General features: G+C 44.5%; 1 protein-coding gene across 1 annotated transcript in view; it reads right to left on the bottom strand.

The window, feature by feature from the left end:
- SOX5 (SRY-box transcription factor 5) overlaps positions 1–17,329 on the bottom strand; it is a 1,010,028-nt gene that overhangs the window by 17,035 nt on the left and 975,664 nt on the right. Inside the window, exons 14-15 of the mRNA XM_070946983.1 lie at positions 6,905–7,013; positions 3,995–4,168 (exon numbers count right to left, since the gene is read on the bottom strand). Of these exons, the coding sequence (XP_070803084.1) occupies positions 3,995–4,168; positions 6,905–7,013 (283 nt within the window). The remainder of the gene's footprint in view (positions 1–3,994; positions 4,169–6,904; positions 7,014–17,329) is intronic.

Raw genomic sequence — 17,329 nt, 5'->3', positions numbered from 1 at the left:
GTACTGCACGTCAGGGGTGGGTTCTACTTACCTTTACTACCGGTTTGCAATGATATGCATGCACAGATCACTTCTGTGATGTTAGGGTCAGTGGGCAGAGCCTCCCGCCAGTTTTACTACCGGTTCTATAGAACCGGTCTGAACCGGTGGCAACCCACCACTGCTGCACATGCGCGGAAGGCCATGCGCATGCACAGAGGTGGCGCGTGTGAGTGAAGCTAGAGCGCGCGTGCGCACGTTCACATTTGCAAACCAGTAGGAAAGGTAAGTGACTCCCACCTCTGTTTTTATATATATAACAATTGGGGGAACGGGAGGGAGGGGGCACTCTGTCTCCTCAGACCAATTTCGGAAGACGATTACTTGAGTAAGGAAAGTTTAATCAAGAGCACTCTTTAAGCGAGAGTGGACCAAACTGTATGCCTCTTGAATCACAGGCCTAATCTTGTGGCCATAACCAGGTTTTAAATCCTCTTGGCTGGCATATATAAATTTTATCATCCCCAAAACAAATGTACTCTCGCCTTATCTCACTTTCTTCTGACTAATCTAATCAATTCAGGCGCCCTGTTAAAACTCTACGACCCGCCATCGAGCTCGGATGCGGGATTCTGTGAATCTGTTTGGCATGAAATCAATAGCTAACGGTTAATCCTGCTCTTAAAAGCGTTTCTTCAATGGCTGGATTTCGCATTCGGTAGGAGATATTGACATAATACTTGGGAGAGAATTTGGGATTATGCATTGGAATGCGAAGATTAGAAGAAAACAAAACTCTTTGAAAATAATTATTCAGGGAGTTTATAAGGTTTATAAAAAGCCAACGGTTCCGAGGAGGGATAGGCGGATCTGCATCTCGGTGCCAATGAATGAATGAGAATTACGAGGCGGTTGTCAAGAGATAGGTTGCATTCTTTACAGAACACAGAATAACAGAGTTGGAAGGGACCTTGGAGGTCTTCTAGTCCAGCCCCCTGCTCAGGCAGGAAAAAGCCCTATACTGTTTCAGACAAATGGTTGTCCAATCTCTTCTTAAAAACTTCCAGTGATGGAGCATCCACAACTTCTGGAGGCAAGTCGTTCCACTGATTAATTGTTCTAGCTGTCAGGAAATTTCTCCTTAGTTCTTCTTTATTTAAAAACTTGTCATATGCATCTGATTGTGGCACATTATTTGGAGAATGATGAATGTGGCCTTCTTGCAAGGTTTCAGAAGGTCTCCAAAGCCTTCTGAAGCATCGTCAGAAGGATGCCCGCCACTCCTCTGCTTGCAACAGAATACCGTATGCCACCAGACTTGAAATTATGAGCTTAGACAACTTAAAACTACGCTGCCTTCGGTCTGACCTAAGCGTAGTACACAAAATCATCTGCTACAATGTCCTACCTGTCAATGACTACTTCAGCTTCAACCACAACAATACACGAGCACACAATAGATACAAACTCAAGGTAAACCGCTCCAAACTCGATTGCAGAAAATACGACTTCAGCAACAGAGTGGGCAATGCCTGGAATGCACGACCTGACTCTGTGGTTTCTTCCCCAAACCCCCAAAACTTTAAACTATCTACTGTTGACCTCACCCCATTCCTAAGAGGTCTGTAAGGGGCATGCATAAGAGCACCAGCGTGCCTTCCGTCCCTGTCCTAATGTCCCCTTTATTTGTATTCATTTCATGTATTCAAATCATATTTATATTTATTATCTCATACGTGCTTGACAAAATAAAACAAACAAAGAATGCTTAATGCATTGTAAGCCACCCTGAGTCTCCGGAGAAGGGCGGCATATAAATCAAATTAAAAAAAACAAACAAACAAACTTTGGAGAAGGGCGCGCACTATTTGGAAAACAAAGCACACTTTTTTGAGAATGGTGTGTAATTCAGGTAGCGCTCAACTTGTGACCCCAATTGAGTCCAAATTTTCTGGTGCTAAGGGAGACAGTTGTTAAGTGAGTTTTGACCCATTTTACGACCTTTTCTTGCCACAGTTGTTAAGTGGACCCCTGCAATTGTTAAGTTCCTCATACGGTTGTTACGTGAATCTGGTTTCCCCATACACTCAAGAGGTGATCACATGAGCCCAGGACACTGCCACCGTCATCAATACATGCCAGTTGCCAAGTGTCCGAATTTTGATCATGTGATCAAGGGGATAGGGGCAATGGTCGTAAGTGTGAAAAAATGGTCCTAAGTCACTTTTTTCAGTGCTTGTTGTAACTTCGAACGGTCAGTGAACAAACTGTTGTAAAATGAGGGCAACCGGTATTTTGGAGAATGGCATGCACTATTGGGAGAATGGTGTGAGTGGCCTTAGGGAAGAAGATCTGGTTGTGTTCCACCTCGAGATTACATTTGGACCATTATCCCTGCGGAAATAATGATGATGATGACGACTTTAGCAGAGAAGTCTCCACTGTTCTACACAATGAGTAAGCTGGGACAGTAGCACCGGCCCTGCCTGTTCCCTGAGGGCCAGTTTTACAAACATGGTCTCACATCTTGATTATTTGTGATGCAATGTCTCTGAAAGCCAGAAGAGCAAGGGTGGGATTCAGCCGGTTCGGACCAATTTGGGCAAAAAATGGGCCTCCCAGAAGTCTGGAAACGGGCCTATTTCTGGCCTCCAGAGCCCAGGGAAGGCAGTTTTCACCCTCCTGGAGGCTCGAGGAAAGCCTCTGTAGCTTGCGGAGGGTGAAAACACCCCCCCACCGTGGTGCTGGAGGCTGAGTAGGCCACGCCCACCATGGCCACACCCACCCAGCAACCAGGCAGAGAACCTATTGCTAAGATTTTTCAATCCCACCCCTGCAGAAGAGTCTTCTTGGAGACAACAGGCATGCCTCCATTCCACTGTCCATCTCTGAGAGGACAATCCCCACTCCAAGCCCCATCAGACTTTTGTTATACATGCCAGTTTGGTCCTGTTATCCACGATCCAGATCCTGGATGAGAGAGGTCCGATTACAGTTCAACCTGGCATTCAATGGCAGCAGCTAAAGGTCAGGGCTGCTGAGAATCTGATAGCTGGACACAGAGGGAAAGCAACTGGATTCTGGAATGTGGAACTGACCAAAGCCACCTTTCCTGCAAGCAGACGACAGCTAGTCCCTTCTGCCCATCACTGCTGAATCATCATACTGAATTTTGCATTACCCAACACTTCCTCCAAACTGTACTCTATTCTGCTGAAAATTCTACTACAGATATACTGAAAATTAATCTGGAAATAATGCTTTCAACAAATACGTTTATGCTCAAAGGAAACAAATGCATTAAGACAGGGGTGTCAAACTAGATTTCATTGAGGGCCGCATCAGGATTGTGTTTGATCTCAGGGGCGGGGGGAGGGGGGCGTGTGTGTGTGGCCAGGGTGGTCAGCTCAACATCACTTGTGTCAGAGGTGCTGGTGCGAGATCCGTTTTCAGCTGCGATGGCCTCCTGCAACCCTCTGTCAGCGAAGCAGAGGCACCACAGGCCGGTCCTTTGCTATTTTCAGGGTAGTCCCGCATGTCAGATCTAAGCACTCCGTAGGCCAGATCCACCCCCCCCCCCCCCCGGGCCTTGAGTTTGACACCCCTGCATTAAGAGCTATGTCAGCACTTCAAGCTGCATTTACTCTAGTGCTGACATAAGAAGGAGAAGAGGAGGCATCTGGAAAGGGACGTTTGACTTTTCACCTACTTATTTTCCCTGGAGATAATATCCCCTAGGAGATGGGATGGGAGGGGGGAAATTCCTTTGAGCTGGAGCAGTAGATTAGGGGTAGAGTGACTTGGAAGATGGCCAATGAGTGCAGAGGAGTGAGGAAAGGAAAGGGAGGGTTTTGGGTCTGGAAGTCAGTGTTGGCTGCGATGGAGTCGGAGTTAGAATGTCGTGCTTAATAAATGGGAGTTTTTCATCAAAGACTTTGTTTGAAATGCAATTAATTTGAGACGACCTCGAAACCTGACAAGCTACACATCTGGCCATCCTGTTTCCTCCCCTTACCCAATATTTTGCTGATGTTGGAGTTGTGCATATCAGGGAAAGCCTGCAGGATCTTCCGCCGTTCGTCTTTCGCCCACACCATGAAGGCGTTCATCGGACGCTTGATGTGCGGCTCGTTGCTCCCGCGCCCTCTGGATTCTCGGTAAATCCGAGATTCTGAGACTCCGGCACTTCCTAAAAATTTGGGTGAAAAGAGAGATTAGGCAAGGAACAAATATTATTTCATGGTATTTTTCCTCCCATCATTGACATCCCAGGGAAGATACATCCCACCTGGATTTGTGAAAACGTCTTCAGAATTATTTATTTTGTAATCAGACTTTGGAATTTGCTATCAGCTTTGCTTGGCTGTCTTCAAAAAAAGAATTGGGCCCATTCATGGAAATCATTACTATTAATCTTCTCATCGTTCCTATCACCCATCTCCTCCCACTTATGACTGTATGACTGTAACTTTGTTGCTGGTATCCTTACGATTTCTATTGACTGTTTTCCTATGACTATCATTAAGTGTTGTACCTTATGATTCTTGACGAATGTATCTTTTCTTTTACGTACACGGAGAGCGTACGCACCAAGACAAATTCCTTGCGTGTCCAATCACACTTGGCCAAGAAAGAATTCTATTCTATTCTATTCTATTCTATTCTATTCTATTCTATTCTATTCTATTCTATTCTATTCTATTCTATTCTATTCTATTCTATTCTATTCTATTCCATTCCATTCCATTCCATTCCATTCTGTAAATCCTTCCATTCCCCACTATCCTGTCAGAGCTGAAGAAGCTTCTTGGATGAGAAGCGAAAGGGCTTCAAAAGAAAAAAACAAGAAAGTCCAGTTGCCTCCTGAAAAAAAAACACCTTTAGCAGTAATGACTTTACCTAGTTAGGGTAATTAGGTTATTAAGACCAGCTGCCTGCAATTACTGCAGGGTTCGAATCTCGCCAGGCTCAAGGTTGACTCAGCCTTCCATCCTTTCTAAGGTAGGTAAATTGAGGACCCAGTTTGTGGGGGCAATAAGCTGACTTTGTATAAAAATATACAAAAGGATGAAGGCTATTGCTTAACGCATTGTAAGCCGCCCTGAGTCTCCGGAGAAGGGCGGCATATAAATCAAATTAAAAAAAAAAAATAATAAAAAAAAATAATGAAATGTCTACAAGAAAACAAGCAAGCTCAGAGAGCACCAAGGATCCCTAGGACCCTTCCCCCCCCCCCACACACACTCATACACCCTTATATACACAGCAATTTGTCCAGAATGGTAGAAGGTCTCCTGCTTGAGTAGGGGGTTGGCTTAGAAGACCTCCAAGGCAGTGGTGAAATCTAAAATTTGTTACTACCGGTTCTGTGGGCGTGGCTTGGTGGGGGGTGGTGGTAATGTGACTGGGTGGGCGTGGCCAATTTTTTTTTTTTACTTTTAAAACCATTTTTAAAAGTAAGCATAGAAAAATGCTTTCAAAAGCCTCTGACGATCCCAGCTGAGTTGCCTGATCGGCAGAGGCTTTTTTTCTTTTAAATGCCTCTGCCGATCAGGCAACTCAGCTTGGATCGTCAGAGGCTTTTAAAAGAAAAAAAGCCTCTGATGATCGCGCGGCTCAGCTTGGATCATCAGAGGCTTTTAAAAGAAAAAAAGCCTCTGCCGATCAGGCGGCTCAGCTTGGATCGTCAGAGTCTTTTAAAAGAAAAAAAGCCTCTGATGATCGCGTGGCTCAGCTTGGATCATCAGAGGCTTTTAAAAGAAAAAAAGCCTCTGATGATCGCGTGGCTCAGCTTGGATCATCAGAGGCTTTTAAAAGAAAAAAAGCCTCTGCCGATCAGGCGGCTCAGCTTGGATCATCAGAGGCTTTTAAAAGAAAAAAAGCCTCTGATGATCGCGTGGCTCAGCTTGGATCGTCAGAGGCTTTTAAAAGAAAAAAAACCTCTCCCGATCAGGCGGCTCAGCTTGGATCATCAGAGGCTTTTAAAAGAAAAAAAGCCTCTGCCGATCAGGCGGCTCAGCTTGAATCGTCAGAGGCTTTTAAAAGAAAAAAAGCCTCTGCCGATCAGGCAGCTCAACTTGGATCATCAGAGGCTTTTAAAAGAAAAAAAGCCTCTGATGATCGCGTGGCTCAGCTTGGATCGTCAGAGGCTTTTAAAAGAAAAAAAACCTCTCCCGATCAGGCGGCTCAGCTTGGATCATCAGAGGCTTTTAAAAGAAAAAAAGCCTCTGATGATCGCGTGGCTCAGCTTGGATCGTCAGAGGCTTTTAAAAGAAAAAAAACCTCTCCCGATCAGGCGGCTCAGCTTGGATCATCAGAGGCTTTTAAAAGAAAAAAAGCCTCTGATGATCGCGCGGCTCAGCTTGGATTATCAGAGGCTTTTAAAAGAAAAAAAAGCCTCTGATGATCGCGTTGCTCAGCTGGGCATGGGGTTGGGGGGGGGGCAGGGATTTTTGCTACCAGTTCTCCGAACCACCCGCCTCCATCGCTACCGGATCGGGAGAGCCGGTCCGAATCAGGAGCATTTCACCCCTGCTCCAAAATCCCTTCCAACTCTGTGATTCTGTCATATCCCTCATCTCCACCATTCTCCAGTCACCTCTTGAAAAAGCACCTTCGGGACAGCCGCGACTTGGATGACTGAGAATCTCCACAGACATCTAGAGTCTAGACTATTTATGTTTAATTCTTTCTTCGCTGTGTTACAGTGCCAAACGTGTCTTTTGCCTGGATTCAGACTCAGCCAAGGAAGTAAGAAGAAGAAAATAATAATAATAATCCACAGATCGAAAGCATCCCGCCCCCATCTTTGCAAAGTTAATGTTTCTTTCCATGCTTAAGGAGCAAAAGATCTCAAGGCTGTTTCTTCACGGATTGTGTGTGCCCAGGCAGGGCTGGAAAGAAGACCAAAGGTCGAGCTACTGACCATCGGAGTCTCCACTCATGTTGAAATCTATCATCGCGTGGCTAAACTTCCCATCTTCGTTCTGTTTGACTGCCAGCTGTTGAGTCAGGTTCTCCAATGTCGTTTTGTCCTTGGGTGTGGGGGAAGAAAAGAGAAGACAAAGCCATCTTTTATTAATAGGCAACGAAAAACCACAACATTAGGACGTAATTCGAAAGATTCCTTGGGGAAAGAAGATTAGCGTTGAAGGAAAAGTTGTTGAGTCGGGAAAAGAAATGAATGGGGAAAGGAAAGTAACGATCTTTTAAAGAAAAGCATTAGGAATTATCATTGTGGATATTTGTTCTTCTCGGCCAAACAATTGGTGGTTTTTTTAAGCCAATGATGTGCAAATCCCAAAAAGTTTGTGAAACTTGGATTGATATAATAATAGTTCGAATAGCCAGGCCATCCAACCTTCAAGAGCTTCTGGGAGTCAGGCAAACTTAGCCAACCTAATAAAGCATTATTTTCTTTATATTGTGATGTTAGCTTCTGTCTGTCTGTCTGTCTGTCTGTCTGTCTGTCTGCCTGCCTGCCTGCCTGCCTGCCTGCCTGCCTGCCTGCCTATCTATCTATCTATCTATCTATCTATCTATCTATCTATCTATCTATCTATCTATCTATCTATCCACACCAATGGTGGGTTCCATCCAACCTTCAAGAGCTTCTGGGAGTCAGGCAACCTTAGCCAACCTAATAAAGCATTATTTTCTTTATATTGTGATGTTAGCTTCTGTCTGTCTGTCTGTCTGTCTGTCTGTCTGTCTGTCTGTCTGTCTGTCTGTCTGTCTATCTATCTATCTATCTATCTACACACATACACACCAATGGTGGGTTCCAGCCGGTGTTACCACCGATTCTCTTCGTGCACACGCTTTGCGTGCGATCGTTGCATGCATGCTCTCTTCGCTCACATACGTACCAAACCTGCGCGCCGCACAAGCGCATTAGATTTCTGCCCAACTGAGGCGCAGCAATCCACTCTGCCGCACCTATCAGCTGGGCTAAAAAACGACAAATAAAGGTAGGTATAATGTGGAGGCGGGCGGGAGGGCCCAGCTCATAGTCATAGAGAACCGGTTCCCTGACGTCACATCATCACTACTACCGGCTTGCCCGAACCGGGCCAAACCAGGAGCAACCCACCACTGATACACACACATCACAGACCATTTAGAATACATAGTGGAATTCCCATAGAATCCCACAAACTGGATGGCACTTTCATCTCCAAAACCCCAACACGCTTCCAAGTTTTAACATTTTTATTGAGTTATAAAATAAAATAAGATACAACATATGAAAGTAAACCCCAACCAGTGATGGGATTCAGCCGGTTCTCTCCAGATCGCACGAACCTGTAGCGGAGACTGTGGGAGGCTCTGCCCACCCGCCCGGATGTAATGTGCGACTACTGCACATGTGCAGTAGAAGGCCTTGCGCGTGCGCAGAAATGGTGTATGTGAGCAAAGCGTATGTGCGTGTGCGCTCACTTTTGCTAACCCAGTAGGGAAGGTAAGTGAACCCCACCTCTGACCCCAACACTCTTGAGGGGCTGGCTGGTTGGGGAATTCTGGGACGTGAAGTTCACTTGTCCTAAAGTTGCCAAGGTTGGGAAACCCTCCTCTTGCTGGCAGACTCCAAAGATGTCTGGTAGACGTTCCCTGAGTAGGAATCCTACAGTCCTAAGGCCAGAAGATGCTTTCATGTGCGTTTATATGCAGAACTGCCAAACTATCGCGCAATGAGCGCACATGACCTTCTATTCGCACAAGTTCAACTGGTACCACTTTTAGCTGCCTTTCACTGCAGCACAACACTGGAGTCTCTGATTCGGGGACAAGGTGACCCCCCTCACCTCTCGCTACTAAAACATGCGGTATAATAAAATAATTCAATTAGTCACCATCAAAAGGAAAGCTGAGATAATTCTCAGAGGTTGTCACTCCAAAACAAACCATGTCAAAACAGTCAGCCATGCTTTTACGGTGCCCCCCCGAGCCATGACTTGCGTGAACCTTCAGTCAATCTTGGTGCCGAGGAAAGGGAGAAAAATGGCACGTGGGAATCGGTGGCGGAGCAAGGGAGGTGAAAAGCAAATTGCAAAAAGCTTTAATTATAAAACAAATCAGGCGGCGATGGCCCCAATAGTTACACTGAACCAATCAAGTAGCAAATAACATCTGTTTTTTCCTCTGTTTCTCTCTTTCCCTCCCTCCCTCCCTCCCTCCCTCCCTCCCTCTACACACACACACTCTCTCTGTCTCTCTCTCTCTCTCTTGCATAAGCAAAATGCATTATTTGAATTGAAAACAAAAGACCTGCTAGTCCATAAATCAAATGATTTAAATCAAAGAGGGGAGAACCTTTCAAGCTACATCTCTGCTGGGATGTAGAAGGGGTTTAGAGGGGGGGGGAGCATAAGTTTTTAAAAGGCATAATTAACGGGGGTTACATTGACTTCACAATGCTCTTTTCAACCGGTGAAACAGAAGAGTATTTCTGGATCGTTCTACCGAATCCACTGCTGTTGTTTGCAGAGGTTGGAATAGGAAGATGAAGAGTGAGCATCCAGTGGAATCGCTTGAAGAAGAGATCTTGTCTTATAATAAGCTACGCAAAAGAAAGAATACAGGTAGTTCTGGACTTACAACCACAACTGAGCCCAAAATTTCTGTGGCTAAGCAAGACAGTTGTTGAATGATGCCCCATTTTACAAGTGATGTTGGGTGGCGAACAGTCATAAAACAATTAAAAGATGTTACAACATAGTACAAATCAATCTACCTACCTACCTACCTACCTCTGTCCATCCATCCATCCATCCATCCATCCATCCATCCATCCATCCTTCTATCTGTCTGTCTGTCTGTCTGTCTGTCTGTCTGTCTGTCTGTCTGTCTGTATCTATCTATCTATCTATCTATCTATCTATCTATCTATCTATCTATCTATTCATCCATCCATCTCTATCCATCCATCCATCCATCCATCTAGTTATCTCTCTCCATCCATTCATCCATCTATCCATCCACCCCCCCTCTCTCTCCATCCATCCATCTCTCTCCATCCATCTATCACCATGCATCCATGCATCCATGCATCCATCCATCCATCCGTTGAGGAAAAAAAAATGCTATCATAGACATCAGTGCAGCCAGGAAATGGGCCCTTCACACACTCAGGGCCCCAGACCAGGGCACATAACCAGGTCTTCAAGGCCTTATGAAAGGCCATCAAGGTTGGGGTCATCCTGATCTCTGAGGGAGAATGTGCCAGAAAGTACATTTTGTAGCAGAGAAAGCACTTCTCCTAGTCTCCTGCAGCCAACATTCCTTGGTTGACAGTCCCATAGCATGCCCAACCTGTCAGACCAATTTCGATAGGTAGAAACCATTGGGAGATGGCAATCCCTCAGGTAACCCAATCCCACTTCAACATTTCAAGTTTCAACATTTCAACATTTCACGTTGTCTTCCAGTTCTGTCGCGCAGCTCTGAAATTCTAGATCCTAAATCTAATTCTCTGACATGAGCTTTCTTCTTCAGATGCTGAAGTGGATTACTTCAAAATATGGTCAAAAATTCTTGCTACCCTGTTTTCCCCAAAATAAGACATCCCCTGATAATAAGCCCAGTCGGGCTTTTGAGCGCATGGCAATAAGGCCAAGTGCTTATTTCAGGGTTCAAAAAAATATAAGACAGGGTCTTATTTTCGGGGAAACACGGGTATATTTGGAGGCTTCCTGTTTACGACACTGAGGGAGCCTCGGAATTCAGTTCATGCTAAAGTGCCCTTCTTTGCAGCTTTTCTCATAACACTTCAAATTCAGTCCTTTTTCTTTTTGTCTATTTAGTCCTGCTCAGGATTTGGGTTGTCTCAGAGATAATTAAGAGCACAAGGGCCCAAACCCAATAGTTAGGTCATTCAAAGGAGAATGAAAAACACCTCAAAAATACCTCAAGGTAGAACAAGAAGAAATGTATGGAATTAGAACACGGATGTCAAACTCAATTTCATTGAGGGCCACATCAGGGTTGTGCTTGACCTCGGGCGGTGGGGGGGGCATGGCTAGCATGATATCACTCCTGTCAGGGAGGTGCCTATGGTGGCCCAGGCTCTTTACCAGCAAAAATGGCCTCCTGAGCTCCGTTTTCGGCTGGGACAGCCTCCTGCAACCCTCTGCCAGTGAAAATGGAGCTCGGGAGAGCCACTCGCAGCCCTCGTGAGCTCCATTTTTCCTGGTGGAGGCACTGCAGGCCAGTCCTTCACTGTTTCAAGGGCCAGATCTAAGCACCCTGCGGGCCAGATCCGGCCCCTGGGCATTGAGTTTAACACCCAGTGGAATGGCTCACCTTTAGAAATTGTGGGTGCTCCATCATTGGAGGTTTTTAAGAAGAGATTGGATGAACATCTGTCTGAAATAGTATTGGTTGAGCAGAGGGCTGGACTAGATGACCTCCCAACTCTGTTATTCTAGTAGGTGGCAATGCACTGCTGAACTACATGCTTCGCAGGAGAGAATTTTAATTCATGCGCATGACATCCATCAGTCGACAAAAGGAACAGATCTGTTTTCTCCATCCCATCCCACTCACAAATTAACTGCAGCTTGCCGACTGAGGGACAACCCACCTTCCTTTGGCAAAATCCATTTAGCAATTTCAAACGGGAAAGCACAATAATAGTTTCAGATTTGCCTATCGAAACGCATTCATTAATCATGGCAAACTGCATAGAGCAGAGTCAGTTTTAAAGCACGTGGGAACTCTTAATTATTCCACTGTTTGATTGTGCCCACCTCCACAGGAGAGAATGTCAATTCTGAAAATATTTGCGGCACTGTTTGGACCATGAGGTCCAACGATGAATCAAAGAGCTGGGCACTACCGCAGAATAAGTCCATGGATTTTGTTACAGCAGGGAGTCAGCCTATTGCCCCCCCAACAATCTGGCTCCTCATTTTAGCAACCTCGGAAGGATGGAAGGCTGAGTCAACCTTGAGTCTGGTGAGATTCGAACTGCCAAATTGCAGGCAGCTGGCAGTCAACAGAAATAGCTTGCAGCACTGCACTCTAACCACTGCACCACCATGGCTTTGCCGAAGAAGTTCCTGAAGGCCTCTGACAGCGAAAAGGAGGCCGTGTAAGTGAGGTGAGTCAGTGGACGACATCTGCCCCCCAAAGTAAGACCTGGTGCCTTTGTTTTGTGGCAAAAAATATATAAGACAAGTCTTATTTTCAGGAAAACATGGTATAGACATGACAGGACCGTCCTGTTTTCATATTCTAACTTGCTATGGTCTTTCTCCTTCTTGGCCTATCCTAAGAGTCTCCATCTCTGGTGGATCTCCAGATTCGGCCCTCCTCACTTTCCCCGGAGGACTCCACAGCCAACGCGAAAGCAGGCAAAAAAAAAAAAAAAAAGGTCTATTATTAGACTGAAATATGGAAATATGGACACCATATGGAAGGTGTCTTTCAAATGACATGGCTGCCATGCGGATTTCTCATTCACAGTCATCCCTCCCCCTTTCCAGCAGCACTGTAGGCTGTACCACCGATTTGGGTTTTGGTTGAATTAACTGGATGTACACAGAAGTATTTCAGATTAACTGGATGAGAGATCAAAGTTTAAATGCATCCTCTCCCCTTCTCCCCCTCCCACACCTCCCAGCCCACCCGCACACATACTTCCAGTCCAGGCCAATAATATTCTGCAACATGGCAGGGCCAAGTGAGAGCGGCCCTGACAATTGCAACCCTCCTATTTCGACGTCCTTGTTGGCGGGCACACTTGGCAAAATCCTAGAGAGTGTGAACTCAGTAAGGGCAGACTTTGCCAAAATGTAGACCTTCCCAACTGCATAATTCAAGGCTCAATTTTCATTTCAGCTTCTTTCGTGCACAAGGTTGAACTTTTTTCTGATGCTGCACCATCCCAAAGATAGGCGCGGACGTGTCATTCATATTTGTTTGCTCAAGGAGCTGGGTTGTTTTTTTTTTTTTCACGCTTATGCGGATACATGCCAGCCTGGCGTGTGCCAAGAAGCTCCCCAACCCTCATGTTCTGTTCTGCTTGATGCCAGATACACTGTGACACCAAGCTAAGAAGATTGCAGGAAGTGGCTTATGGAGAAAGATCGGCAAAAAGCTGACTTCTAATCTGCACAAGCAGAACTGGGTTAGGCTTAAGCAACCGTTGTCTTGTGATCATGTCTTAAGAAAAGACTGGATAGTTTCTGGAACGGTATGGGGTTTCCTGCTTGAGCAGGGGGTTGGACAAGAAGCAGGGGTGAAATTCAGCAGGTTCTGACAGGTTCTGGAGAACCGGTAGCGGAAATTTTGAGTAGTTCAGAGAACTGGCAAATACTACCTGTGGCTGGCCCCAGAGTGGGGTAGGAATGGAGATTTTGCAGTATCCTTCCCCTGGAATGAGTGACCGTGGCAAGGGCATCCCAATCTAGGAAAGGGCGCAACTGGCACACAAGGCGTACCTGTGCGAAGGCCCCCCCTGGTCACGGCCGTCAATTTTTTTTTTTTTTTTTTATTTTAATTTGATTTATATGCCGCCCTTCTCCGGAGACTCAGGGCGGCTTACAATGCATTAAGCAATAGCCTTCATCCTTTTGTATATTTATACAAAGTCAGCTTATTGCCCCCACAAACTGGGTCCTCATTTCACCTACCTTAGAAAGGATGGAAGGCTGAGTCAACCTTGAGCCTTGGAGAGATTCGAACCAGCAGAAATTGCAGGCAGCTGTGTTAATAACAGGGTGCACTAAACCCCTGTACTATCAAGGCTCTACATAGAGCAGCTAGGGATAGCTGTGAATCCAGGAGGATCCCCAGATTGCGGACCCTTTCTGAGGGAGTAAGGATCTCCCCTCCCATCACTACTGACGGGGCCACTAGATCAATTATTAGCCATCAAACTTCAAAAATACACTTTTCCCAAAAGGTTTCCACAATTTTGGCTACTACCGTAAATACCACCGGGCTGCCATCTTTTCCTCGCCAATTGTTGCGTTAATAATGAATGTTCCCCCTGAGAGAATCGGTTGTTGCGTTGAGCTCCAATGTAGTTCACAGGGTTGTAAAAGCCATGCACAAAATGATAAAAAAAAAACGCTTTCAGCTGTTGACTCAGTTATTATCGGGGTCTCTTCTGGCAGCCTTGTTTTATTGTTTTCTACTGTACTAATGAACAGGGAAACAGCAACAAAGAAGGGCTTTAACCTTTTGATTATATAAACTCCCCAGACCACCAAAGCAGAGGAAAGATTTTTTTTTTTTTAATGTAACTAAGATTTATCAGCCAGGGGATTTTTTTTTTTTTTTGTGTTGAAGTTGAAAAAACAATGCCTTCTCCAGACCTTCAAACTCACCCTTACTTATCCAGAATCTTGGACAGTCATACACACAATCACACACAGACACAGAGGGGGAGGGGGGAGAGAGAGAGGAGAGAGAGAGAAGGAGGAAGGGAGAGAGGGAGGGAGGGAGGGGGAGAGAGGGGGAAGAGAGAGAGAGAGGGAGAGGGAGGAAGAGGGAGAGAGAGAAGAGAAAAGAGGGAGAGAGAGAAAGAGAGAAGGAGGGAGAGAGAGGGAGGGAGCGGGAGAAGAGAGAGAGAAAAAGGGAGGGAGAGATTATTCTATTCTATTCTATTCTATTCTATTCTATTCTATTCTATTCTATTCTATTCTATTCTATTCTATTCTATTCTACTCTTTGTATCTCAGGGTTTAAATGAGGGGTCTTGGTGCTCTCTGAGTTTGGTTGTTTAGTTGCAGATGTTTCATTACTCTGCTAGGCAACATTATCAGCGCTAGAAGGGGATTTCTGTTCTGTTCTGTTCTGTTCTGTTCTGTAAATTTTGAATAAGCTTTTCCTGGGCAACTTTCCCTTAAAATAGAAACTTTCTCTCATTTATAGAAGATGAAATATCATTTCTGAGAAGAGCATTACGATGAAGGTAAAGCTTAACCAAGGCGATAATGCAGGACAGCTGACCTTTGACGTTAAAAGTATTTGAAAAGGACGGATTTTTATTATTTATTTATTATTAAATTTGCATGCTGGCTGACTCCAAATGACTTGGGGGTGAGGTGGGGTGGGGGGCTAAATGGAATAAAATATGGAATGCATCACAAATGTGCTTGTTAAATGTTTAACTGATTGCTAAATGCAATCCATTTTACACTTTTACCCCAAAGGGTAAGCCACCGAACAACATAACAGAATAACAGAATTAGAAGGGACCCTGAAGGTCTTCTAGTCCAACCCCCTGCTCAAGCCCTAGACCATGCCGCACAAATGGTTGTCCAATCTCTTCTTAAAAAGCTCCGGTGCTGGCAACTTCTGGAGGCCAGCCGTTCTGCAAAACGCAAGGTTAAATCTAACTAAGCTTAACATGTTGCACAAATGCAAGGATGTAGCTTAACAGATATTTTGGTGTGAAATCACAGCTCTCAGGGTTCTTCCAATAAGACATATATATTTTTTTTCAGATGGGATATTAGGAGCTCGGTTGGATTATATTGTTAGGTGTGTATTACGTTTCTTTTGTCTATAGATATTCGAGTTGTTTTTACTTTGCTCTGTTTCTGGCATGTTTTTATGTTTTGTGAGATAGGAGATGACCTAAAGTAAATAAATAAAGGATGGATGGATGGATAGATGAATAGATAGATGGATGATGGATGGATGGATAGATAGATAGATGAGAGGTGGGTAGGTAGGTAGGTAGGTAGATGGATGGATGGATGGTAGATAGGTAGGTGGATGGATGGATGGATATCTAGCTAGCTAGATGGATGGATGGATGGACAGATGGATATAGATAGACGATCATAATAGATAGATAGATAGATAGTTAGATAGATAGATAGATAGATATAGAGATAGATGATCATGATAGATAGGTAGATAGATAGACAGATAGATAGCTAGATAGATGAAAGGTAGGTAGGTAGATGGATGGATGGATTGATGGGTAGGTAGGTGGATAGATGGATGGATAGCTAGTAGCTAACTAGCTAGATAGGTATAGAGATAGATGATCATGATAGATGATAGATAGATAGATAGATAGATAGATAGATAGATAGATAGATGAGAGGTGGGTAGGTAGGTAGGTAGATGGATGGATGGATGGTAGGTAGGTGGATGGATGGATAGCTAGCTAGCTAGATGGATGGATGGATGGACAGATGGATATAGATAGACGATCATGATAGATAGATAGATAGATAGATAGATAGATAGATAGATAGATAGATAGATAATGGATGGATGTTAGATGACAGAGAGAGAGAGAGATAAAAGATAGACGATAGATAGATAGATAGATAGATAGATAGATAGATAGATAGAGAGATAGATAATGGATGGATGTTAGATGACACAGAGAGAGTGAGATAAAAGAAAAATGATAGATAGATAGATAGATAGATAGATAGATAGATAGATAGATGATAGATAGATGGATGAGAGGTGGGTAGGTAGGTAGGTGGATGGATGGATGGATGGATTGACAGATGGACAGACAGACAGGCAATCAGGCAGGCAGGCAAATATCACAGCTGCATATGCTGTACATTTAAGCCCAATTAGGATCTGTGATAGTTGGATGCAGTTAATATTCTCCCCAATACTATTATCTTCTTAAAGCGTAAGCTGTAGCAAGGAGCCACCTGGCTTCCGTCCTCTTGTTGAGATGGCAAATGCCAGAAACACCTTTGACACGGAAGGGTTAACTGCTTCCATGAGAAACAGTGGCCTGCCGAAAGAAAGAACGAGCGAAGAAAATTGCAGCCCACACAGGATAGGCAGTCGTCACTTTCATGTAAACAGGAGGTCAAGACCCAGACTGCGCTTTGCTGGTAATTGTTTACTAAACAATAGAGTGACTCAGTTACTTAGCCATGCTGCACATGTCAGACATGGCTCGACATCCATTCTATCACCCGCATGGCTTCTCTGGAACATGTTAAAGGATTGGCACATTTTATTTTTCTCAAGGCCTTTATGGTAACACATTGGAATCCCTCCCTCCCCTCCACCTCTTTCTCCATTCTCAGTGCTTGATGGATTTGGCTTGGATCTTTTAGGAAATTCAAGACTGTTTTGCTTGGGTGATACCGAACTCTTTCAGTTCTGTTGCCAACCAGGATTAGCTGATTGTCTCTGGAAATTGACCAGTTTACGTTGAAATCCTAATAATGATGATGATGATGATGATGATGATAATAATAATAATAATAATAATAATAATAATAATAATAATAATAAAAGCAGAATATAAGAAAGAAGTAATTGAGCAGCGAGCTGAAAATTGGAAACACAAAGCTCTGCATGGCCAATACTTGAAAAGTATTGAAGGCAAAGCTGACCAGACACTAAC

This window comes from Pituophis catenifer, unplaced genomic scaffold (assembly GCF_029215685.1).
Source record: "Pituophis catenifer annectens isolate HBS135680 unplaced genomic scaffold, rPitCat1.0.hap2 SCAF_7, whole genome shotgun sequence".
Classification (NCBI taxonomy): Eukaryota; Metazoa; Chordata; class Lepidosauria; order Squamata; family Colubridae; genus Pituophis; species Pituophis catenifer.
This window is presented reverse-complemented; position numbering and strand designations above follow the sequence as displayed.